General features: G+C 42.1%; 1 protein-coding gene across 8 annotated transcripts in view; it reads right to left on the reverse strand.

Moving 5' to 3' along the window:
- The window catches only part of FAT3 (FAT atypical cadherin 3), a 607,093-nt gene that overhangs the window by 57,194 nt on the left and 523,009 nt on the right, over positions 1 to 26,890 (reverse strand). For all 8 annotated transcript variants that reach the window (XM_050940215.1, XM_050940199.1, XM_050940224.1 and 5 more), the window contains 5 exons: positions 9,404 to 9,793; positions 7,180 to 7,394; positions 5,365 to 5,502; positions 3,177 to 3,320; positions 1,736 to 1,933 (listed from right to left, as the gene is read on the reverse strand). In XM_050940215.1, coding sequence (XP_050796172.1) covers positions 1,736 to 1,933; positions 3,177 to 3,320; positions 5,365 to 5,502; positions 7,180 to 7,394; positions 9,404 to 9,793 — 1,085 coding nt within the window. The remainder of the gene's footprint in view (positions 1 to 1,735; positions 1,934 to 3,176; positions 3,321 to 5,364; positions 5,503 to 7,179; positions 7,395 to 9,403; positions 9,794 to 26,890) is intronic.

Consider the following 26,890-nt stretch of genomic DNA (forward strand, 5'->3'; position numbering starts at 1 on the left):
TTCAGAAGTTTCTGATCCACCTTGACCCTGCTTAGCTTATGATGATCTTAGAAAGTTTGGGTTGGTTTTTTTAATACTCCTTTCTGTATTGCTTTACCTAAATCACTCAAGAAACATGTTTGAAATAAAGAAAATTTATCACCCTCCAAAGATGAAATAAGATGCATGCTCTATTACTAACAATAAAATATGGGAGTAGAACTGAGCTTGGACAGCTGACTCTGTGACCCAGAGCACATATGATAGCATCATTTGCACTTTTTATAGAGACCAAAACAGCAAGTCTGACAAAAAACTCAAAGCCCTCCTGACAGAAGGCTGTGCAAACGTGGATCAATATCCTTTTTGTGTAGTAATAAAAATGCTCCATTCAGCTCACTATTAAGATTTACTACTCATTCTGAAGGAGAACAACAAAAGAACACAGACCTGCCACTTGATCCGAAGATCTTTACTGGAGAATTGAATGTGGTTATAAAAATCAACAAGGAAAAAGAAAAAAATAGAGAATGCTAATAATGCTGCGCCTTCAAGAGGAGCAGTGGGTGCTGAGCACCTCTGAAAATCACACTCTCTCACTGTGAATAGGGCTGGAAAGCCAAAAAGGTAACTTTGTTGACCTGTCCCTCCTCCGAATTTAATTTTAATAAAAAAAAAACAAAGGAGGACAGGTGGTAGAGTGGAAAGAGAGGCTCTTCTTTAAGCTGCCCTGAACTGTCAGATATGCTGGTGGGGTCCAAATACTCCAAACAACATTAAAAATGTTTTAATTGTAGAAGCCCTTAAATAAGAAAGGAATGTGAAGGGTCTATCAAGCCTCCAAAAGTCAACTGCAACTTTTTTCTGTACATTCTGATACATTTTAGACTATGATGTCTATCTTTTACTCCAGTTATATCACAATCATAGGTACATCGGTAAAATTGCAACCACATTTCCGTTATATACGCTATTTATAGCCACACCAGAACTTTGCTTAGGAAAATTAGTTTGGCCTGAAAATTGGCAGTTTTATAATAAAGGCTAAGGAAAGGTTTGTTTTTTTTCCTGTAAGGCTTGAGAATAAAATTGGTTTCAATGCTTATGAGTTTGCCGCAGAATAACACCCAACTGTTTTCCCCCTGTAAATCATGAAGAGAAACAGACAACGTACTTTTGAGTTAGACGTTACAAAAATTACTCTGGTTACGAAGCTCCTCAGTAGCAACTTCTATTATTAGCTCTTTTTTCACCTCCCTTATAAACTAAACAAACCTGGAAATTTTTCATGAGTTCTTGGTTTGTTTCAGAAAATGTATCACTACATTTGCGGACTTTGGAACTGATGTGATTTCCTTCCCTATAACAATATTTTGTTGTTGCTCTTTTTGTTGTGGGTTTATATGTGCAGAAGGTATTTTTTTCTGGTTATTCTATTCCCCTACTTTCCTTCCTGAGCTTTATAAATAATTAATGAAAATCTTAAATCATACGCCTGCTACTCACAAATCTCATTCCATACAAATAAAAGTGGCAAGGTGGCTGGTTACCTATTTATATTTATATGAAATTGGGTTTGTAGCAGTGAAGGAAATGCACTGTTTTTTGCACTGTATATTGCAATGCATTATGCTGACTAACTGAATAAAATCAATTAAAAACAAACCAAACAGGCAACATAAAAATAGTGGCAAAAATAACATGACACTAAGAGAGTTTTCTTGGTTTGTGCTGACGTGCAATAATAAGGCCATACCTGCACACAGAGCATGTATTCAGTTGCTACCATGTGCCTGAAGATAACTGCAGATCTCAAAACTCCATGTGGGTCCAACATAAATTCCTCCTCTTCATTGCCAGTCAGAATGGTGAAGGTAAATGGGGGGCCATTGTGAAAAGAATCATTGTCTGTCACTACCAGCTGCAAAATACTTGTGCCCACGGGTTTATTCTCCTTTATGCATATGCACAGTGTATAAAGAGAAATTACAATCATCATATTGTTAAAATAACATTCAGAATACACAAGAAAATGGTTTTTGCACAGCAGTTCCCCATAGTTTTACATTCCACCCCATTGTGCTCCAATTACACACATGCAACACGATTCACTTGGCGGGAAGCACAGAGATGACTGATAGCAGAATTTGACACAGCATCTCTAGTGAGGTGTCCAGGTTTGGGTTTTTTTTTTAAACCACCACTGTATTTGTTATACATGACCATTTGTACACTGAATAAAGCGAAGAAAACTTTAAACTCTTATCTGCTCATCACCCAGCTTAGGGTTGAGCAGCCATTAGTATATTTAGCAGGACCAACATGCATTTACCAGGGTGATGTTGTGCTTGCCAGTCAGAACATTTAGCCGTCCCCAGTACTATGAAGGTAATCACACCACAATGCTGCTTCATAACATTTTTCATGACTGCACCCCAGTGTGATCATGCAGCATTGTGATACAATGTTCATGGTTTTCCCACAGGACACACTGAAACGGATAACATGGTGTTGCCAGAGATTTAGATCCTCTCCAAACTCTTCCCCCCAAAACAGCTCTGACCCTGTAAAGGAAGAAGTGCTAGAGACTCCATGGAGTCCACTAGGGACTTTGCAATTACTCTTGATTTTATGGGGAAGACACTGAAATACCACAGTTATTGGGGGCAGTATAAAACTCTACGATAGATCCATCTTCACAGTACCAGGCGTAGAATACACTAGTCAAGAGGGCAGAAACTCTTTTCAGAGGAGCATGGGAAATGGAAATTCCAGAACTTCTTTCATTTTCTTCTCTCCTCCTCTCAAAGCCTCATGCCCTTCTGATCAAGGAGAGCTTGAACCCTTTCTTTACAATTTGAGCTTATTCATTGTCTAGCTGTGGGACAGACAGGAAAGACAAGAAAGCCCAAGATGGCAGCTGGAATCACTTCATTTGCAGAAGAAGAATAAAAAACATTTCTTAGACAAGGGGGAAGTTTCTGAACCAGCTGGGATAAACGGTAAAATCTGTGGCAGATTCTGAGGAATCTCAGTAAACACAGAGGCCTGTCAAAGAGTTAAGAAAAACATGCTTATCCTTTGCTTGAAAGGAGACAATTTGATATACCTTGGGCTGATCAAAAGTAACTTAATGGTAACCAAATGCTTTCATGTTTAAAGGTCAGATCAGTTTTTGATGTGCAGGATAAACTTACTTGAATTACAGCTGTATAGTTGGCCGGTGTAAATACAGGGCTATTATCATTCACATCAGAAATGTCTATGTTGACCGTCACAGATGATGACAAAGGAGGGATGCCACTGTCTCTTGCCTGAATAACTAGCGAATATCCAGACACCTGCGAAAAGGTGAAAACATTAAATCAATGTGAAAGGGGTCCTAAATTTCAGCAATCATTCCTTCCATCCTGTGTGCCACATACCACATTCTGTGGAAAGCTGTCTGGCCTCATTACTTGTCTTGCCCTTTGTATAACATTTCCCTGTTTAGTGCTTCACTGTGTCCCAAACTCTGTTTTATAAGGCTATCAATAATCTGAATGGCTTCACCATATTAAAATAACTGTACCAGACAATGCATACTGTAGATAATGGTACACTTCGAAAACAAACTGCTTGGTGCCTTGCGTATAATATGCAAAATTCACCATTACAACTTTAACTTACAAGCAACTCAATACTTTGAGTTTCCTAGGTGTCAAATTCCAAAGTTTTGGTCAGGTTCCAATCAAATCAGGATTTTAGGAATGGGTTTCAAGACACTTTTGTACATGATTTCTGAGAATGTGTCTCACTATCTATCTAACATGAAACATTTCTAACATGTCCTTTGCAAAGTATCAAGGTAAAGTTCATAGAGAGGTGGCCTAAATGATTTGAAAAACACTTTCAGTGGCAAGTAACACCAGTGCCTCTGTAACCCCTGGCTTGGATAGGTAGCTTGCAGCTGGATATCATCTGCCTTCCACTAAAGAGAAAGATTTTTCTGGGTACTTATTAGAAACAGCCACACAATACATGTCATTAGGAGAGCAGCTGTCTTTAAGCTTTTGGGACATGTCTTTACTTCAGACTATAGCACAAACCACAGGGTGCCTGCAGCACTATGTTTAAAACATCACAACAGCACCTGGGGAATGACTTTTCTTATTTCCCTCTCTCCTATGACAGGCTTTGGCTGATTCAGAGTTGGTTGTTGTCTTGGGACTTCTACGAATAATATTTTTTCTGTTTTTTGTCTTTCTGTGCTGTCACTTACCTTGGATTTATCCCTTTGAAATGAGTATTGTTCCTCCTTCCAAAAGTTTAGCCTATACATTTTTTTTGTAAATGAATGAGGAAGCCTTACATTGATGTCCTAGAGTATATGCTATATTCTACGTATTTCAGAGCTGGGCTTGCTATATTGTCTCTGAAGAACATCAGAGACAATGAGCCAAATTCACTACTGATGTAAGCAGGTGCAACTCTGCTCACATTATGTAATTGCCCGTTTATACCAGTGGTGAATTTAGCCCTACATACATGTTTACATAAAGCACACATGTGTGCGTCCTTTGCAGCTATACTAAACACAAACATTAAATTAAAGCAAATTAAGAAATTAAGGCTGTACTGTTAAAAATATATAGCACCTATCTAGCCAATATACCACAATGCAGCACAGAACAAACAGATGCAATGACTGCATGACTTCTGTGTCCTTAGCACCACTAGTGCTACCTGCATTGTTTGGGCAAACAGACAAGGATTTCCCTATGTGTTATAAGATTGCTGAAGTCATGTAACTTTCTCCTATGCTCACACTAACACTAGACAAACCATCTTTGTTTGCCAAAAGCTGTTATTTGAGAGGCGGGTGAAATGGTGATAAGTTGTCTTGGGTGAACGTTGTACTGGGGTAAACAAAGCAATGGGATCTCTCAAATATGACTACCTCTATAGTAGCTTGGCCACTTCACAACATAACCTTGCTAGTGATATGTCACACACATTGCCAATTCAAAGTTGAGGTCTTGGCTCTGTGCCTGGTGTTACTGTCCAGAATGTGTTACAATCACTGTTGTGTATGTGTATGATAGAAACAGGGTGGCAGCTCATTAACACTACAGCTTTCTGCATTGTCACAGGTCTGTTGTCTTTAATCTGATCTTATGCCAGTGGAGAGGGGAGCATTTCAAGCTCAGTTTACTTATAGAAAGGACTGGGGTGAAAAGAGTGAATTGGGCAATATTACAAATAGATGATAGAATATTTTTAGTGACAATTGCAGACTACATAAATGACAAGCCTGCAGTCATGCAGAAAGCCCGCAGCACAGCTGAAGCAAATATACATATGCAATTTCTAGTAAGTTTAGAAGCCCAGCATGTGTTATCTTACCCTTTCTCTGTCCAATCTCTTTTTAATCTTTATAAGTCCCAAAACAGGATCAACTGAAAATTCATTGTCCCGATCACCATTCACTATGGAAAAATGAATCTGGCCATTGGTAGGACTATCCTGGTCTTCTGCTATCAACTTTTTGAGAAAAGAATAAAATTAACTATACAGATTAAGAAATATTTCTGTGGTACAAGAAGAAATCAAACCCCCAAAGGAATAAATTTACATTCCGTCAGGTTAGTAGATATAACTTACTGGACAGTGCATGTTTGTCTAAAAGTTCTCTCATCGTGAATTTGGAATGGGAAGATTACTTGCAAGGGGCAAGCCCATGTGTGTGTTACACAAGTCATATAAAACAAGTACCAATGAGCCCTTTGTGTCGCTGCATATGATCATACATTTTGTTTAGGCCACATAGAATTATAGGGTTAGAAGGGACTGCAAGGATCATTTTGTCTAACTCACTGCCGACAGAGAATAGAAAATCAAAGAATCATAGGGCTGGAAGAGACCTCGAGAGGTCATCTGGTCCAGTCCCCTGCACTCAAGGCAGAACTAAATATTATCTAGACCATCCCTGACAGGTGTTTGTCCAACCGGCTCTTAAAAATTCCCAATGATGGAGATTCCAGAACCTCCCTAGGCAATTTATTCCAGTGCATGTGATCCACTATGACCCCGATCCCCTTCCGCAGTACTCCTTCCTAGGCAGTCATTTCCCATTTTGTATATGTGCAACTGTTTATTCCTTCCTAAGTGGAGTACTTTGCATTTGTCTTTATTGAATTTCATCCAATTTACTTCTGACCATTTCTCCAGTTTGTCCAGATCATTTTGAATTTTAATCCTATCCTCCAAAGCACTTGCAACTACTCCCAGCTTGGTGTCTTTATAAGTGTAATCAGTAATTTGTGAACTTTATACGTGTAAATTTATAAACTGCAAACTTTATACGTGTACTCTCTATGCCATTATCCAAATCATTGCTGAAGATATTGAACAGAACTGGACCCAGAACCGATCCCTGCGGGACCCCACTCATTATGCCCTTCCAGCGTGACTGTGAACCACTGATAACTACATGCAGGATTTGTTATGCCTAAACCATCCAAGACAGAGGACTATCCATATTTTAGAGAGAAGTTATTTTAGAAAATTTATTGACACTCTCGAGTGGGATTTTCAAAGGTGCTAGGTGACTTTTAATGGCAGCTGGATGTCTAACTCCCTTAGAAGCCTTTGAAAATCTCAGCCTTAAAATCTTTTAATGCTACTCGTTTACCCAGCCCTTCCCTACTAAAGCCAGCTGTCTCAGATACAGTAGAAGTTGGGATTTTGAGGTATGCTATGTCGCATGCCAGCAGGGCTAGATTAAAACACTTTTTATTTCACTGGAAAGTCATAAATTCTGCCTCTCCAAAGAGAAACACTATGTGTTTCTAGCTCTAATGAGCTGCAAGACATCAGACATCACCTGTCATGGGTCCAGGGCAAAATTATGCCTAGGGCGGAGTGCTAAATTGAGAGGAAGAAAGAAAACATTTAATCTTTGGGGTTTTTTGGGGGAGGGGGTTGCAAATGGCAGCTGCTTTGAATGTTGATTGACGATTTGGAACATTAAACGTAGTTCTAGAAGAGACAGAATATCAGACAGACGGTAGGTGAGGTGGTCAAAGGTGCAGTGGCTATAATAGTTTATCATCTGCCCGGACACAGAATAATCATTTATTATATCCTTATGCAAACACAATTATTTATCGCAACACCTGGTATTGACTTTCTGTCTGAAATCATATATATTATACTCACCATAATCACAGAATCACCAACTGAAGCATCTTCACTGATGACTGCACTGTAGGCCTCTTGATTAAATTTTGGTGCATTGTCATTCACATCCGTTACATTTATGTTCACTGTTGAAATAGCACTTAGGGCTGGCATACCTCCATCTTTTGCTTCCACTCTTAGGTAAAAATCCTTACACATTTCATAGTCCAGAGCTTCAATTACAGAAATGGATCCTTTGAAAGAAGAGAAGGAATGTTAACGGATCTAAAGAAGCAAACTCTGTGAACAGTAATATTATCAGCATAGTTATAGCCAAAAAATTACCAGTATATAACAGAATACATTATTTAACACCATAGCAAAATACCACATGATGCTACTGAAATGATAATGCCAGCAAATCCGAGGAAAACGTACAATTAGACATCCGCATTTCTTCTTGTATAAATTAAAGAAAGATATAATAATGTGAGCTTATATATCACTTCTCAGGATAGGACCTTCTAGTGGTTCAGAGTGATTAATGGCACCACTAAAGGTAGCTTTTATTACACCAGTGCCATAGGTGGGTAGATGGAGAAAGCACAGTTTAATGACTTGCCCGGGCTCACAGGGAGTCAGTGGCAGAATTGGAAATAGAATCCAGAAATCTTGATTCACAACTCAGGGTTCTGAACCCAATAAACATTCTGGCCAAAATTTTCAAACCTACATAGCTAAAGACACCTAAATCTATCTTTAGGAGCCTAAATACAAGAGGTCTGATTTTTCCATCGCATTTAGTACCCACTACTCCACCTGAAGTGGGAGCTGTTGGGTGATCAACAGCTTTGAAAATCAGGTTAGTTTTGTTTAGGTGCCTAAATATGGACTTAGGAACCTAACTTCAGGCAACCAAGTTTAACAATGTTGACCTCTGTCTCACAACACTGCAGGAGCAGAATTTGTCTTTATCCAATGATTTGAATACATTTTCATCTTATTAACTTCATGTACCAATGCTACCCTTAGGAAATAAGAACTTTAAATACAAATCATTAGCCAGAGGTTTTTCTGTACTGAGTAAAATGCATTGAGGGTGGTACATTGGGCACTAAGGGGAAGGGCTGAGTAGTAACGCCAGCCAGATTGCATCACTCCCCCTTTGGCATGACTTGCTGAGAATAGGAGCGCTGAAGAGATCCTGTGGAGAAGCTTGCACTTGCTAGCAGGAACTTCCAGTTGATAAACGGCATGACTGAGGGGGATTATTTTTCAAGCCTTGATCAGGCATGTTACATGAGTACGTGGCTATCTGGAATCTCAGCTCCTGCATCAAAACTGGTAATAATGAAGCTGTCACACATTAATGAATAATAAATGCTATTTTCTTCTTGTGAGATTACACTTCACCTCTGTCTTTTATTGGCTTCATTGTCAAATGAAAATGTAACAATATTTAAGTATTTCTTTCCATGGTGCTTATGTATAAATTCAACTACTCCTTGCTGAAATATTGTGGGATGAGGGAATCCTGACTGGGAGAGGTACAGAAAGATGACAGCTCCTGCTGTTACTTAATCGGGATAACGAATAGATCCCAACCAGGAAACTGAAACAGCAGTAGCCTTTTGGAATACCCAGTGTTTCTGGTATTTCTATGAAAAAGTCCAAGCAAGCTGTTTTTTTAAAAACTCGTTACATATAATAAAAACATAAAGGATTTAAGTCTACTTTCACAATGCTGTAAATCAGGAGCAACCTCACTGAAGTCAGCGCAGTTCTACACGGTTATAAATGTAAGGCCAGAGACAAGCCCTTAGTGCTCTGTCCATTGATCAATCTTCTCCCAGTCTGCTGAGCATCAGCAGTGAGTCACATTTGGGTAGCACAGCAGGTTAGTTCTTAAGGGCAGGATCGCAGAGCCTTTGACCACACTGGTGAGTACTTGAGGTGCTCCACTGTGCGTAAGTGTTCATGACTGTAAGTAAGGGCTGCCTAGTTGGGCCCCAAGAACTAGTTTCTGCTATCCGTACTCAGAGCTTATAACATCCTAGGCCACTGATTCATGGAGTAAGGTACTATCCACCTGTACTGAATCTGGCCCTAAATTATACCACTCTTTTTCATGTGGAACTTGTCTAAAACTAATTCCACAATGAAAGGATCTATAGAGCTGTCTTTGGAACTCATTGAGTTCTATAGGTTTCCCCAAAGCACTATTAGTTAGAGAGACTCTTTTCGTGAGTGTTATACTACAAACCCGTCTTTGAGTTGATCCTAAATTTCCCTTTCTCGTTTCCAGACCTGATGAGGTAGGTAATCTCTGCATTGGTACCAATGTCTTTGCTTGTTGCAAAAACAGCCAGTATTTTGGTGCCAGGTGAGGTATCTTCAGGCACTGTAACAAGGTAGTCTCTTCTCTCAAACACAGGAGGGTTGTCATTAATATCCAGCACTGTAATGGTAACTGTGGCAAATGAAGACAGGGACAACACAAGGCTCTGGTCTGATGCTTTTACGCTGATGTTATAGGAAGGCTGCAGCTCTCTATCAAGTGGATGCTCCAAAATAATGATCCCTGATGACCTATCCACAGAGAAGTAACCATCTGCGGAGTCCGCTAGGGAATAGACCACCTTTCTGTTCACACCTGAAAGAGAAACAAAAATGAAAAAAAAAAAATGCTTGAAAGCAAAACAGTTGCAACCTTGGTGCTCATTTTCCTAGCACACCATGGGATGTGGTGGTAGTGGAGTTGAGTGGCCTTTCTTATACCAAAAATCCCTAGTGAGCAATCTTTGCAATCCTTTACACCTCACCATACGGTGTTGATTCAAAAAGCATGGTAATCCTTCAGCAAAACCAACAGGCAATGCAGTCTAGAAGCAAGGCCCAAAACTGAGAACCAGTGACTACTGAGATCTAACCCATGACTCTGGGGCCTTGAACAAGAAAATAACATTTCCATTTCATTTTCTCCATTTGAATAATGGCGATATTAATATTCACTGACTTCACTGGCGTTTGAGAGATTAACTAGCAAATATTTGTAGCAAACCTTGAAATGTAAAGTGATTAGGAAAAAAAAAAGTTGTCATACTGCTGTGATAAATGTTTAGGGTCCAGTCCTTACTGAGGTCACTCCAACATGTTTTCCCTGAGTAAGGATGGGCCCTTATGTTGGGCATAGAAGAATTCCCACAAATGACAACAGCAGCTGTTGTGCATCTATTTCCCCTTTTAATCCATGTTGTTATTACACCATTCCATAGCAACTACTTAAATCAAGACCAGGGCCTCTGCTTTTCTGCTATGTATTGTACGGACCTTGAGAGAGACAGTTGCTGCCTGAAGAGTTCATAATCTAAATAGATAAGAGACAGACAGAATATGCTGAAAGTGCATTGCCTCAGAGCACATCTTGGAGAAACAGCAATGTACATATGGAAAAACAAATACACCAGAACCCCTTTATCTTATCTAATTGGGAACGGGGCCGATCAGATTATCAAAAATGTGGATAATCAAGAGAATGGGGAAGTGTAAGGCTGCTTCCCCATCTAGTGGCCACAGGAGAGATCACCAGCTTCTGGATCTGTGCATGACGGTTGTTTGGTTAATACAAAGAGCTGGATAACAGCGGTTCAGATAAATTGGGTTCTAGTGTGCATATCAGGTGGCAAACTACATTCTTTCACTACCAACGTTGCCTTCATTCCATTGCGCACACAGTATGAAAGTTAAAAATGTGTGTTGAGGAACAAAACTTTGTCTCTATAGGTTGAAATTTGTCAGATGGATAGTTGCACCACTCAGTCCCAGCAATAGTATGGACATTTTAGAAAGGAAAGTATTTTTTTGGGTTGAGAACAGTAATGGAATTGGGCAATGTGGTCTTTTATTTTTCAGATCCCAGTTATAGTTCCAGAAAGGCTTGGCTTACTTACCTTATAGTAACTGGAATTCTTTGAGATGTGTGGTCCTTATGGATATTCACTGTGGGTGCACATGCGCTTTGTGCCTGGGACCACAACTTCTCCAATAACCTGGTCCATGCCTGCGTCCTGCACCTCCTTGTGCTCCTAGCTGAGGACATAAGGGTGGCATAGACTGACCATCTCTCCAGTTCCAACTCTACCATGAATCAGAAGATGACACAAACAGAGAGAAAGTAGGGCAGGCCATGATTATCCATAGGGACTATGCATCTGGAAGAAATCTAGTTATTATAAGTTAAGTAACCTCCTTTCTTCTTCAAGTGTGGGTCTCTATGGATATTCACTGTGCATGGCTCCCAAGCAGTGTTCGTTGAGGAGGAGGGTATGCTGCGCCACCAAGCCAAGTGATTCATCCACAGCAGAAGCTTGGACCAGTGCATAATGCCTGGTAAAAGTTTGTATGGAATTTCATGCAGCTACTCTGCATATCTCTGAGGGGGAAGAGGTTCCCGTATTGATGCCACTTGCACTCTTGCAAATGGTCCCTGAGGGGCTTTCATAACACTATGGGAAAGAATGCTGGAGGAGAAAATCTACCTAGAGAGCCTTTGGGAGGAAACAGCCTTCTTCATTCTTTCAATAATAGCAACAAAGAATTTAGGGGTGCTGTTCTGTGCAGGCAGAAGGATAAAGCCCTGCACACATCCAGGAAATGGAGTATTGTCTCCTCCATGCTTTGGTGAGGCTTAGGGCAAAACACTGGAAAGTGAACAGTCTGGTTAAGATGGAACTCAGTAGGCACTTCAGAGGTGAACATAGGATGAAGCCACAACAAAACCTTCTCCTTGTGGAAAACTGTACAAGTTAGATCTACTTTAAGGGCTCCGAGATTTCCAACCCTTCTAGCAGAGTTAATCGTTGTTAAAAAGGTCACTTACATAGGTGCAGGAGAGGATGGGAGGCTAAAGATTCAAACGGTGGTCTCTTCTGAGCAGAAAAGATAAGGTTCAGGTCAAGCTGGATGTCTTGCGTGACAGAAGATATTCCAGTAGGAGGGGGAGTCCTGATCACCGGTTACCTGCTGGGGTATGCTGGCACCGAAGGGAGAATTGTTTCCATTTAGCAAAGTAACGTATCTGCATAAAAGGTCTCGAGCTGTAACTGAGGAACTCGTAGAGAGCAGGCTCTCTCTATGTTGGTTGTCTATCCAAAACTCATGCTGCCAGATGTAGAGATGCTGGGCTGGAATGGTTCATCCTGGCCATGTTCTGGGACAGCAGGCCCAGGAATGGTTGTAGGTAAATGGATGGCGTGAGGCTAGGTATAGTGTGGTAGTGAACAAGATTTGCCTCAGCCACTAAGGCGCTATCAGGATCACCGTTATTCCATCAAGTTTGATCTTCTTGTGTATGCAAAGAAGCAGAAGGGTGGGAGGGAAAGTGTACATCAGTGCTTCTGACCACTTCCCCAGGAAGGCATCCCCTTTAGAGCTGAGGCCATGGGCAGCCCAAGAGCAGTATCTCTTTTTGTTGTGCAAGGTTACAAACGGATCCCAAGATGGGACACGCCCCAGATTGTTTGAAGGTAGGGGGAGTTCGCACTGGTGGTCTTTGTGTAAATGCCCGCTGAAGCTGTCTGTGAGGGAAATCATCACCCTAGGATGTGTTGGGTGATTCCGTGCCTGATGCACCAGTTCCAGAGCTGGACTGTCTCTCTGCAAAGTGTGAAGGATCTTGCTCCTCCCTTCCTGCTTGTTTATATAGTACAAGGTGGTCGTGTTGTCTGCTCTGACTTGGACGTGTGTGGACCAAACGGTGAGTATAAATGACTTGCTCATCTCCTGAGCTGCCCAAAGCTCTAACAGGTTGATATGTAGTCTGGATTCCTGTGGGGACCAGGAAGCGTGGATTGTCTGGCCGTCAAGATGCACTACCATCCCAGCAGGGAAGCATCCGTTGTGAGTGTCTTTGTACGGAGCGTGGGAAGAAAGTTGAACCCCATACTGTGTCTCTGCTCTGCCATCAGGTGAATGATGTCAACATGTCCTGAGAAAGAGAGACCTTCTTGTCCAAGGGACCCCTGTTTGTGGCACAGACTGTAACCACATTTGAAGAGATAATAGGTGCAGACATACAAATGGAGAGATATAGGTACACCTCACCAAGTGACCTAACAAGGCCAAGGATTGGACTGGAGTCTGAGGGGTGAGATGAAGCTGGTTGATGAGATCCCTAGTGGTGAGGAGTTGGTCTTGAGGTGACTGAGTTTAGGCCCATCTCAGTGAAATCTATGGTTTGTGTGAGCATCAATGTGTCTAAATTGACTTAAGAGTCTGAGGGAATGAAAGAGCTGGAGTGAGTGGTGGCTATTGCTTGTACCTCCTGGCATGATTGACCTGTGAGCAGCCAATTGTGCAGGCAGGGAAATATTGGTCTTTCCTGTCTGTGAAAGTATGTGGCTATGACTGTAATTACTTTTGGGAATACCCTTGGGGTTGTCAGGAGGCCAAAGGGGTGCATCTTGTACAAAAAGTGCTCTTGGACCACTGTGAACTTGGAGGGGATGTGAGCTTCCCAGAGGCAATACAGGCAAGTTTTATGCAAGTCGCTCATCAAAGCGTGGGGGCAGGCATGTCAAGGCTTCAAGCCTGGAATTTTGAGCACAAAGATGTCTGAAACGGTGGTGGAACTGGTGGCGGGAATCCCCTCTCCCCAATTTCAGCTCACTAACCATCACTACAAGCCACACTAACTAACTATCCAAACTAAAAGTCCTATCTACAATAGTTACAAATTTGATGATGCAAATCACCTAAGAGCAGAAATTGACACAGAAACAGAGGTTCCATCCCAGACAATAAGTGGTAGAAAAGGACTTGGAGAGGCAATTAGTTCGCACCATCCTTTGCTCTCAGTTGGGCTTACAATGGGGGACAGGATGGAGGAATGGACCAGTGGACACTGCTATTAAAGAATTTCTGGTCCTGGGCACACTTGTGTACTCACAATGATATTCTTAGGGAATAGCCTTCAAGGATTGCACAGATGTGTATGCTAAAGTTGTCTGCAGTAACGAGGCCTGAAGTGAAGGTACCATACAGTTATACTTTAGTGGGATAGCTATTTCAAATCTTTGTAAAAGTGAATGCTGAAACAACCCCACACAAGTTTCCTGGTTGTTGGTTTATTTAATGCACAGGTCCTAGGAACTACAACCAGAGATTATTATTAAAATGCAAAGATCCATTAAGGTGTAGATTCCCCATTCTTAGCCTCTATCAGTGGAGTATTTGTTGCCCTCATTGTCTGAGAACTTTACAAGCCTGACATTAATTGAACAAGCAAGAGCTACCGATCCCTTCCAGGTCTGTTTTGTTAATTTAAAGTTTGTGACAGTATTATTCTGCTTTACAGCAGTAGAAAAGCATTGTAAAAATGACTGATCAAAAGCCACACAAATCACATTTGTTTTCCACTTGACATAGTAGGAGTACAGTATTCACACCAGGGGGAGCTGAGGGACTCTCTTTTCTCCAGCCATGCTTACATAAAAGCAACAACAAGAACAAAAAAAATAGATGCTATTTAAATTACATTAGGATTAGCTGGCTCTCCAGAGAATAATGAAGTCCTTGATACACCTATGGTGTGTTTTAAACATTCAAATGTAATTAAAAATAGACATATAATTGCCAGTATTCTAATTCATTGTTATTTGTGTTACAGTAGCACCAAGATGCACCGCCTGAAATCAGAGCCCTATTATGCAAGACACAGTAGAAAAACAGTCCTCGCCCCACCTAAACAGACAAATGGTGGAAGAAAGGAAGTATTATCTGCATTTTACAAATGGGGAACTGAGGTCAGCACAGAAAGACAGAGAGCCACTTGCTCAAGGTCACACAGGATGCTTGTGCTGAACCTGGAACTGAACCTAGATCCTCTAAGTCCCAGTCCAGTGCCTTATGCCCAACATACATGGCTTAGACCAGGGGTAGGCAACCTATGGCATGTGTGCCGAAGGCGGCACACAAGCTGAATTTTAGTGGCACTCACACTGCCCGGGTCCTGGCCATCGGTCCGGGGGGATCTGCGTTTTAATTTAATTTTAAATGCAGCTTCTTAAACATTTTTAAAACTTTATTTACTTTACATACAAAAACAGTTTAGTTACATATTATAGACTTTTAGAAAGAGACCTTTTAAAAGGTTAAAATGTATTACTGGCATGCAAAACCTTAAATTAGAGTGAATAAATGAAGACTCGGCACACCACTTCTGAAAGGTTGCCGACCCTTGGCTTAGACTGTAAGCTCCCTGGGGCAGGGACTAATTTTTTGTTCTGTGTATGTACACCACCTAGCACAACAGGGTCCTGGTCTTAGGCACTATGGTAATACAAATAAATAAATACATATATAACAACAACAACTAGATGAACGCAAAAAACAATTCCCTGTACAGTAAGGTTCTAACACCCTGTGATCACCTGGGAGCTAAGTTTTTAAGAGGACAGAAATAAGGAGGTCACTGAAAGCACAGGGAAAATGAGCTTGTACTTACGAAAAAAGGCTAGAAAGAGAGATGAGTCTTAGGGGTTTTCTAAATGTGGCCAAACATAGGCAAACTCCTGGAAGTAGCAGATTACGGAGGCAATGGCCTCTGTAGTTCCAGCTCACTAAGTGACCCAGATAAGAACAGGTTTTGTGATGGGTGAGAGACAGAGAGGTGGCCCCTAGAGTAGCCGGGCCAGAAGGCACTTAGGAGTTTGCTGACTGTAACCAATACCTTGAACAAAACCAGGCAATTTGCAGGCAGCTATCTCAGAATATGAAGCCCAGATAGAATGTACCCTTGTTCTCCCATCCTACTCAGAAGGTGGACAGCCTGGTTCTGCAGTACTTGCTGAAATTTCTGAGTGGCCTTTGTGACTCGCTCCAGCCTAGAAGCATTGCGTAAAGGCGTGGATGGAAACGGGCATTTGTGGCCACTGCTGCTATTTGGGAGTCTAGAAGCAGAGATGTACTAATGGGACCACAACTTCTTTGACAAAGGGAAGAGAAAACCTCAGTTTATGAGGTGATCATACACTCTCCTAAGCCCTCAGGATGCTTCCCTGTACTGAACAGCATTCTCGCCACCCTTTTCAGGTTGATCTTAAGCCAAATGGTTTTCATGCAGGTCACTATTTCTTCCAGTCATTGAGAGATAAAGCTTTGAGTCTGTTTAACTGTGACACATCATCTAGAATATGAAAAGCAAGCCAGGCCTTTGAAGGACTTCACCTTTGGCTATTCATCCAGTGCACCATGAAACAGTCAAAAAATCTGATGATATACAAGGTAGCAGTAATAGCATCCCTTGTATATGGGTGTGAAATGTGGACAGATTTACATACACACATGTGCCTCTCAAGCAACTTGAAAATTTCCACATGTGCTGTCTCCAGTCTGTTCAGAAGCTCCACTGATGAGACCAGGTCTCAAACGTTAATATCCCTGAAAGAGCAAAAACATCTAGTATTCAGGTGATGATCATCAAAGCTCAACTTAAACGGACACATTATCATGATGGGCAATGATTGTCTGTGAAATAAGTTTTCTATGGTGAGCTGAAACTTGGAAAGTGCAGCAGGGGTGATCAATGAAATGCTTCAAAGACACCCTCCTAAGCAGAATGTCACCTCATGCAGCATAAATGATAATTTTGAAGAAATTGCCACAGCCAGATCTGAATGGAGTGTAACTATCAATAAAGATCGTAAACGTTCTGAGGAAGACAGGTGCAATAACTGATAGAAAAAAGGGCCAAGTGTCATGCCAAGTCTTCAGTGGGAATCTGCACATTCCTGTGTTATACCTGTTCGTGATCTTGTACCTCACAGATACAGCCATATGGAAACAGACTTGATGCTGTGATGCCATGATCAGATATGACGGACAGCCATCCACCTTGTGGCTAACTGTATCAGATGCTACTGTCAAATTGCAAAGAATCAGAAAGGACACATTCATCACTAACAGAAGACTGTCAAGAAATTCCACCAGTGTGGTTTCTGACCTATACCCAGGTTTGAAATCAGACTGACCAGGCTCCGGGGAAACTGAATTTTTCAGATATCTCCAGAACTGCTTCTCCACAACCTTCTCAACAATCCTTCTCCAAACCAGAAATTCAATGCAGGTTAACAGTTGTGTAGACTGCCAATGTCAAGGTAGAACTTCTTGAACAGAGAGAGTTTAGAGTCTCTGAGAAAACTTGGCAGCCTGCCATCCCAAAGGGAGGCACTGACAATCTCCTCCAGTAATGAGCCCAGAGTCTCTCAACTGGCTTTAACCAGCCAGAGTGCATATGGGTCCGAACTGCAAGTTGTGTCTTGAAGTATACTCAGCACTTCTGGAACCTCAGCAAGAGAATCTCTTTGATTTCTCCGTTCAAAAGGTCCTTAAATATAAGTATTGGCTTCCATTGTCTGGTGAAGGATTGGTGGATGAAGCAACTTGTAGAATGAGTTTAAATGCAGGAAGCCATAACTCTGGGGTTTATAATCTGAATGAAGTATAAGCAGACTGATCTCCTCTTGCTGCTTCATCCAATGATGCTTTTTAATAGTCTTGGCTACATGATTAATAAAATACGTCCAGTATTCATTGATAAAACTAGTTACAAGGGATCCAACTCAGGGCATGGCTACACTGCAATCAGGAGGTTGCACCATACCTGAGCTAGCTTTGATCGAGCCAGCTCACTAAAAATAACAGTGATGCTGCAGCAGCATGGGAGGCAGCATGGGTTAGCCACCCAAGTACATATCCAGGGTCAAGAAAAGGATTGTACTTGGATGGCTAGCCCATGCTACTGCCCGTGCTGCCATGGTTTCACTGATGTTTTTGGCAAGCTAGCTTGATCAAAGCTAACTTGGGTGGGCTTATATGTGGTGCAGTTTAGACATACTCTTAGAGGCATGTCATGGGAAAAAGGGGGTATGGTTACTGCTAAATCTCAGGGGAAGAGATGTGCAGGTGCAGATGGAGGGATAGCTAACTTTCTGAGAGGAGAAGCCCTGAAATTCTTTTTGGGAAACAACAGAAGAACCCAACAGATCCAAATCTTGTTAAATCATAGAGGCAGACACCCTGGGTTCTCATGACACTGACTAATGGTGTCTGCATCAGTGCTCTGCTGTGTAAGACAATCATGTCCTATCCAGGGGTGAAAGTAAGTTAGGCCACTGTCGTGGAAAATGACCACCAACGAGTTGAGTTGATCAGACAGCCTGAGGCTCCTTTATTGATTAATCAGAGAATACATGCATATGCATGGAGAGACGACTAGTCCTCTAGCAAGAGGTAAGTCGCTCTACCTTACAGCAGAGATACCTGTGTTTATAAAGCCTAAAACCGCAAATTATCATATGAGCTTGTACATTTGTCATTGCCTTATTTGGGTGATAAATGACATGTTCTCAAAACAATTATTGCAAAAAGAGCTAAAATTGCTAAGCTTGTTCCTTTTTACTTCCTCTTAGGAAGCTCCTTCTATTGCCAAGACCTTGACACCCCGGTTATTCCTCACTTGCGGTTTAAGCAGCTGGTTCTCAAGTAATTTTGGGGAACTTATGTTCCAAAAATACTTATTTGTTCTGTTAGTTGAGTTATTATGATTTATATTTTATGCTTGCAGGAGCTACTTAATAACCTATAATGACCCAACAGCTGTTAGTTTTCTGGCAGTGGTAGACTGGTTATTTTAGGGATCTTCCAGTTTTTTAACCCCATATAGCAGCGATTTAGCAGCATTTAGTAATATAATAGTGTTATAATAGTGGTGTTAGGATAGTGTATAGTAAAATCAGAGAGTGAGCCTCAGGAGGGTTAGTGGAAAATCAACTTTCTTACTCTGCTATATGTTAGTATGATTGAGGCCTAAGGCCTTGAAATGATTACGACCCTGATTATAACCCGGCTTTTGGGCCGGGGGTTAGTCTTCTTTATCATCACTTACTGGTATGGGCTGCGGAGGGGACCCTCCGGCCCATGGAAGGGCTGGGGCCTTGGGTGGAAGGGGAGGGGCTGGGGGTCAGCATCCCCCAACCAGCCCTTTCAGGCTCCCTGACTAGCGGAGGCAGCATCCGGAGCTGTTTTAAAGCGCTGGCCCCAGGGCAACTGCTCCCTTTGCCCTTCCCCCCAGCCCATCGGAGGCTGCGAGGGAGGGGAGGCCAATGGGGCAGGGACATTAAAGCACTGCAGGGCCCTTTGCTGCGGCAGCGCTTTAACGTTCCTGTGCCCCCCCATCGACAGGGGGTGGGGGCCCACAGGAACGTTAAAGCGCTGCCACGGCACAGGACTGTCCTTAAAGCGCTGCCATGGTAGTGCTTTAATGTCCCTGTCCCTTTTACCTCCCCTATCGGCGGCTCTGACGGTATGGACCCTAAGGGCAGGGCTGCTGACAGGGGAGGCAAAAGGGGCAGGGACATTAAAGTGCTGCCGCAGCAGTGCTTTAATGTTGGCTGGGTATGGGCCGGTGCAGGCTCCTACTGGTATCGAGTACCAGCTTGTACCGGCTCACTTTCACCCCAATCCTATCAGAGACCTGTCTGTGTTGCATGAGAAAATGCTGCAGTACTGCTGTATGTGGAAACAAGACCAGGACCAGACAGGTAGTCACTCCTCGTGAAGACAGCCAGGCTGCCAGGTTGCAACATCAGGATGCTATTATGAGCCAGAGGAATCCAACTGGGACACTGATGGATACTGTTCTTTGGTGGGTCTCAGCCTACATGTACAAGCAGAACAAAAGGAGCCTGTAAGCAGTGCACCTGCAACCTTTCTGCCTCATCCCTCTATGGATCCAGATCTTGATGCTTGAGTATGTGGGGAAAATACATTGAAAGAGCAGCTGCTGCACAAACAGAAAAGAACACATGGAACATGAAGAAAGTTTCATAAAGTGCAACAGAGGCTGACTCCATCCTTGAAGTTGAAATTGATGGCTCACAGGCAGGGTCCATTCAAGGTGCTGAGATAAATGGGCCTGGTAGATTACGAGATCCTGCTATCTGGCAGGAGGAAGGAAACTAAGGTCTTAATTTTCTCAAGCCATGGATGATCAGGGAAACTCTCTTGACAGACACTCACCCGGTGAGCCCAGAACTACGGCCCGAGGTAGCTGCTTGCCCAGAACCCGGACCTCTACTGTTAAGTGAGGCCCTTTCACTGGATCAGAAGATCCAATTGGTGCAAATGATCTCAGACTTTGCTAAGCTGTTCTCCTCAAGTCTGGAGAGAACATACACAATACAATATCATCAGGAAACAGCACCAGGGCAACCGGTTAGGGAGAATCCCCGACCTTTACTGAAAAGGATAGGGGACACAGTAAGAAAAGAGGTGAAGGCCATACTGAAAATGGGATACTGAGGAGTCTCAGAGCAACTGCAGGGCCTGTATATTCCTGGTCCCTAAAGCGGATGACACAGTTCAATTTTGCATTGACTTTTAGAAGGTCAATGCCATTGTAAAATGCAATGCCTACCCAACGCCAAGGGTGGAGGAGTTGTTAGAGCAATTGGGCCCAGCACAATACCTCAGTCCCCTTGATTTTATAAAGGGCAAACTCCCCTGTTTCCATCCTTCCAGAAGACGCCTGTATAATCAATCCCCTTTGGCCATTTCCATTTAAAAACTACGCTGTTTGGGTTGCAAGGATTGTCAGCAACTTTCCAGCATCTTATGAACCAAATCCTCAGACCTCACCAGCAGTAGGCCGTGGCTTACCTTGACAACACTGTCATCTATAGCTATATGTGGGAAGATTTCTTACAGCACCTAAGGGCAGTACTGACACTCCTACAGGAGGTGAGCCTCATAGCTAACCTGGCAAAGTGTATGTTGGCCACAACAGAAGTAATTTATTTAGGGTATTGGATAGGTGGAGGCCACGTGAAACCTGTGTTAGACAAAGTCTTTGTGTGTTAAAATCATATCCTGTGTCATGGACTAGGAGACAAATACACTGCTTCTTGGGCCTGGTGGGACTCTATTGCCAGTTCATCTGCAATTTTGCACTCCAGTTTAGCTCCCTTGCTAAAAGGTAAACACCAAGAACATCCAATGGGAGGACTGGTCTGATGAAGCTTTTAATATCTTGAAGACACTTCTAAGCCAGGTGTTGGTCCTCATCAACCCTCACTTCACCCAGGAGTTTATTCTCTATACAGATGCTTCGAATGTCAGCCCAGAAGTGGTGCTCTCCCAGGACCCAATCCTATATGTAAGCAGGAAGTTGTTCCCCCGGGGGAGACAGTATTCAGTTATTGAGAAAGAAGCTCTGGCTATCCAGTGGGCTGTAGGCTCACTCAGGTATTACCGCCTGAGTAGGTCCCTTTTCCTTAGTCACTGACCATGTGCCCTTGCAGTGGCTACACTCCATGAAGGGTTAGAACCCCCACATTATAAACTGGTATCTAGCCCTCCAGTCTTCCAGCTTCTGGGAGCAACAACGTGCAGGGAAAGAGCATACAAATGTGGATTTTTTTCCCAGGCTGACAGAGACTGGCCTGACACTTGAGCAAGAAACCTGTGGTCTTGGAAGGGTTGTGGGAGATGGGACACGATCCTATCCTGCTGATATAAAGGTGTTCATGCACTCAGGCACCGCTAGTTAGGCACACCTGCAGAACATATTCCACCTGAAGAAGGGGAGCTTAAAAAGGTGATGCTCGCCACAGGAAAAGAGAGAAGTTTACCCTGGAGGAGAGGCAGTTAGGGATTCCCAATTCGCTCCAGCAGCAAGGGAAGTGGCTAGCCTTCCCTTTACGCTCCTGCCTTGTGTGGGGCAAGATGGACATACAAGCCTGATACAGGCAAGAGGCCCTGTAAGGCTGCTCCTAGCCCACAATCTGTGGAGGCACTAGGGGAGTAGTGCCAGCATTTGAGGTAACTAGACTCAAAAAGGACCCTGGGAATGAACTGAACTCCTGTTGGGAACAGTGAGATTGCCCAGGCATGGTGGGCTCCCATAGGGGCCCCCGGGGCAAGAAACTGAAAGAGACAACAGCTGAGCCCAGGCTGAGGGGGACTACATTCAACCGAAGTCAGTGGAGTTACTTCAAGGATTGACCCGGACCAAGTTCAGCAAGGAGTGAGGATTATCAAATAATGCCTTGATCAAGTTGCTTTCTGGACATGACATCCATTTACTTTTCTGCAGCTCACAAAGCCTGCTGATGACTCCACATAACCATTTTCTTTTCAAATATTAAAGGTTTGTAGTATGTTTCTCCTTCTGGTTTTAATCCAGCTCCATTGACTAATTAAGAAAAATGTTTTCTCCAGGAAAGTTAATTTACTCTATTTTAATTGAATTTTTAAAAGAATTCATTCTTTCTTTTTAAATAAATGAGATTGCTCAAGAAAACCAAAAAGAGAGGGTTGAAATATTTTCTTTACTACAGAAAACAATCACACTGTTAAAGCTTGGCAAAAAGTCAAGACAACCATAAGAAAAAATATTCTATGAATATGAAAAAAAAGAAAAAAAAAAGAAAGCTGTGTCATAAGATCTGTGAAATAAGTGGTTACTTTTCAAGTTACCAATTATCTGTAAGCAGGCCACCTAACTGGGGGGAGGGATAGCTCAGTGGTTTGAGCATTGGCCTGCTAAACCCAAGGTTGTGAGTTCAATCCTTAAGGGGGACATTTAGGGATCTGGGGCAAAAATCTGTGTGGGGATTGGTCCTGCTTTGAGCAGTGGGTTAGACTAGATGACCTGCTGAGGTCCCTTCCAACCCTGATATTCTAAAAGTGTAATTACAGTGCTTGCTCCCATCTCCATTTTTCATGGTGTAATTATTAGCCTTAGGATGCTCCTATGGCAGTGGTTCTCAAACTGTTGGTCAGGACCCCAAACTGGGTCATGACCTGGCTTAGACTTGCTGGGGCCCAGGGCTGAAGCCATAGCCTGAGGGTTTCAGCCGTTGGTGGCAGGGCTCAGGTTACAGGTCCCCCGTGTGGGCCTGAAGCCCTGGGGCTTCAGCTTTGGCCCCCCCGCCAAGAGCGGTGGGGCTCAGGCTTCGGTCCCCCATCCTGGCTTCATGTAGTGATTCTTGTTGTCAGAAAGGGGTCATGGTGCAGTGAAGTTTGAGAACCCCTGTCCTATGGCCTTTCCTGATTACTCAACTTTTAAAACCCAGAGTTAACGCATGGGGTTGGGGGTGGCACAACCAAAAACTGTAACTCAAAGGAGGGGCTCAGCTCACAAAGTTTGAAAATCGCTCGGTAGATGATTTGCGTGTGTGTGTAATTTTACATATATATCATACTCTGAAAACTGAAAAGGTAGACTGGGGAAAGATAGACCATACAAGTAAATGGACAATGGGTCAGTGACTGACATGCACCTTGTTAAATTAATTCTTTATACACATATGCAAATTTGAATCTTGTTAACTTAATTCTTTATATGTATACACACATAAACAACAGAGAATTATCCACGTCCCTAGGCCTTTTTTGCTAGTAGTATTTCATTTTTATTGGAGTTTTAGTAGTTCCCTCGGTACTTGCAAGGATTTAAACACTTTGAAAAAGAGCAGAACTTCAGACAGAACAGATATTAATCACAGTTACTGAGATCTTTGCTGAAAATGTTGTATCCTCCCTCAACCAACAGAGGGAAAAACTCAGAGAGATGGCATTTAGAGATAACTGCAAGTACAAATTAACCATACATAGATATAGAAAACACTAGATAATGGACCTTGATTCATTCTCTTTACAGAGCTGGGGCAAATGCACCCCAGATGGGACTGACTGTAGTGTGAGAGCAGAGTGTTTGCATGTCACCCTCACATACACGAGGGAAGCTATCACTTACTACACACAAGGGTCTATAGGAGCCCCAACTAGCAGAGCGTGCATGACATGGGATGTGCTGAACATAATGCATCCTCTGAGCTACCTGGACCTAAAGAGCACCACCCACTTTTGGATGGGTGCAAACCCATAATGCCGCTTTAATCAGACTTGGGCAAAAATTCTGCTGCCAGGAGCCTTCCGCTGCAGGCCATGACGATATCCAGCAGAAATCTTGAAGAAATCAAGCCCAGGAAATAGAATCTGAATGGAAGTAAATCAAATAGTAGAGACATACTGAGCCATAGGAGTCATACAAGATGTAGAGCAGCCAAGGTCATCACACAAAATATCCCACTGTGTGGATACGTTTTTGAAACTGACAGATACATCTCAAAGCACTGTGTTCTGCTGTGAGGTTACAGCCTTTCAAAAGAGCAGGATACATCAGCAACTAAAAGCACAGCTTCACAAAACTAAAGGGATGCTTTGGAAATGCATCACAGAGCTTATTCATTGTATGTGTTGCTTTATGATGAATTCAAAACTTTTCTTTAGGTTTGTAGAAATCCTTCTCAAAATTGCACTCTTACACTATACCTGTGAAGTTTCACCCTCCCAGCAGAGACCATTCCTAGACTTGTCTTCACCTCAGGGAAGAGAGATATGTGCTCTAATAGTATAATTTGCTCTGGACAGTCTCAGACAATATGACCCCTAAATCCATTTGAGCATCATTCCTTTCCACATATGCTCTCCGACTCTGTAGTTCTGGCCTGCATTCCTTGTTCCTAGATGTAGAACTCCGCATTTGGGTATATTAAAGTACATTTTGTTTGCATGGGTCCAGCTTACCAAACGGTTCAGATTACTCATATGACGGCCCTGTCCTCATCATTATTTAACACTCCACCAATCTTTGAGTCATCCACAAATTTTATAAATAGAGATTTTTCATTCTGTAACGGTGAAAAGCCAGCCTACAGAGTGGCTCAGCGGGAAACAGGACTTCATGAAACAGGACTTCATTTTATCTCTGCTGTTGTTTGGCATTGCCATAAACAGCATAGTAAAGAAGTGCATCTGGAGTACTAACACTGGTATAGCATCAGGAGATAGCAAATTATTAGAAGAGCTACACTTTGCTGATGATAGTATGCAACTAAGTGACATCCCCAAAAACTTACAAAGAGAGTCAATCTGGCAAACACAGCAGACCACGTAAGGCTCCAAATTAGTTATGCTAAAACAAACATACCGGAAACCCAGACATCAAGCAGTAACATCACATTAGATGGCAAAAACATCAAGGAAAGAGATCAGCTTCCCTACCTGGGAGCATTGTATTGGCCAGAGATCTCAAGGAGGAAAGGATGTCAAAGATATGAAAGGCATCTACAGTATTTACTAAACTTAACAACATATGGAAATCATTGATATACAGCATCAAATCAAAACTGAGAATTTTCAATTCAAACACATATGGCTGCAAGAACTGATGATCTTTTAGACAGAAAACTAGATGCTTTCAAAAATATGTGCCTATGAAAGATTCTGGGCATTGGTTGGAAAGACTTCATCACCAAAGAAAAGATCCAAGAAAATACGAACCAGCAACTTGTTTCCACTAGAATCAGAAGAAAGCGCTGGACATATTTGGAGTATCTACTCCAGACACCAACTCACAGACTCCTACATGAAGCTGGCAAGTGGAAACCAGCTGGTGTGCGGAAATGAGGGCACCCAAGAGAAACCTCAAGAAGAACTCTAAGCAGGAAGGGCAGAACAATCTATTTCAACACAATAGAACAGTGGAAGCAGCAGCAAATAACAGAGAGGAAAGGAGAAGACTAGATTCCGCCCTGTGCAGCAACACTGGAAGATGCAATGTAAATAATGATTTTATATTTACTTCCATATCATTGATGAAAATGTTGAATAGCTTCAGTCCTAGTACCAATCCCTGTGAAACCCTACTAGAAACATCCTCATTCAATGCTGATTTCCCATTGGCAACTACTTTTTGAGATCTGTCAGACAGCCAGTTCTTAATCCATTTAACGTGTGCATTATTGATATTGTATAGTTTGAATGTTTTATCAGAATGCTGTGCAGTCATAAGTTAAATGCCTTACAGAAGTCTACCCTTATCGACCAAACTTGTAATCTCATCAAAGAATGAAATCAGGTTTGTTTGACATGACCTATTTTACATAAATCCATGTTGACTGGCATTAATTATATTCCTATCCTTTATTTCGTAATCAATTAAATCACATATAATCTTTTCCATTATTTTACCTGGGACTGATATCAGGTTAACTGGCCCATAGCTAACTAGGTCATTCTGCATTCCTTTTTTAATATTGGCACAACATTAGCACTTTTCCAGTCATCTGGCCCTTCCTTAGTACTCAAGATTTATTAAAAATTAACATCAGCAGGCCAGAGATCTTCTCAGAAGGCTCCTTTAGGGATCTTAGTTGCAAGTTATCCATGTCTGCTGAGTTTACAGTGTTTATCCCAGTAGATGTTGTTTCGCATCTTCCTAAGTTATTAATGGACTGGAAATTACTTCATAGTTCTCATGTGATATGAGCACATCATCTTCCTTCTTTCCAAATACGGAAGAGAAATATTTATTGATCACTTCTGCCTTATCTGCATCGTTATTAACAGTTAGCTATCTAGTAATGGGCCTACAACAGTATTAGGATTTCTTTTGTTCCTAGTATAACTAAAAAATTATTTCTGTCCTTAGCCCTGGCAGCTATGGATATTTCCCTGATGACTTTATTTTCCCTTATCAATTTTTTGCTCTTCATAACTTCTAACTTATATGATTTCTATTATCCTCCTTTTCTATTTTGTATATACTGTTTTTTATTGCTAATTTTTTCTTCATTTTGCCACTGAACTGGGTGGGTTTTCAGCCAAAGTTATTTTCTTTCTTAAT

This window comes from Gopherus flavomarginatus, chromosome 1, assembly GCF_025201925.1.
Source record: "Gopherus flavomarginatus isolate rGopFla2 chromosome 1, rGopFla2.mat.asm, whole genome shotgun sequence".
NCBI lineage: Eukaryota > Metazoa > Chordata > Testudines > Testudinidae > Gopherus > Gopherus flavomarginatus.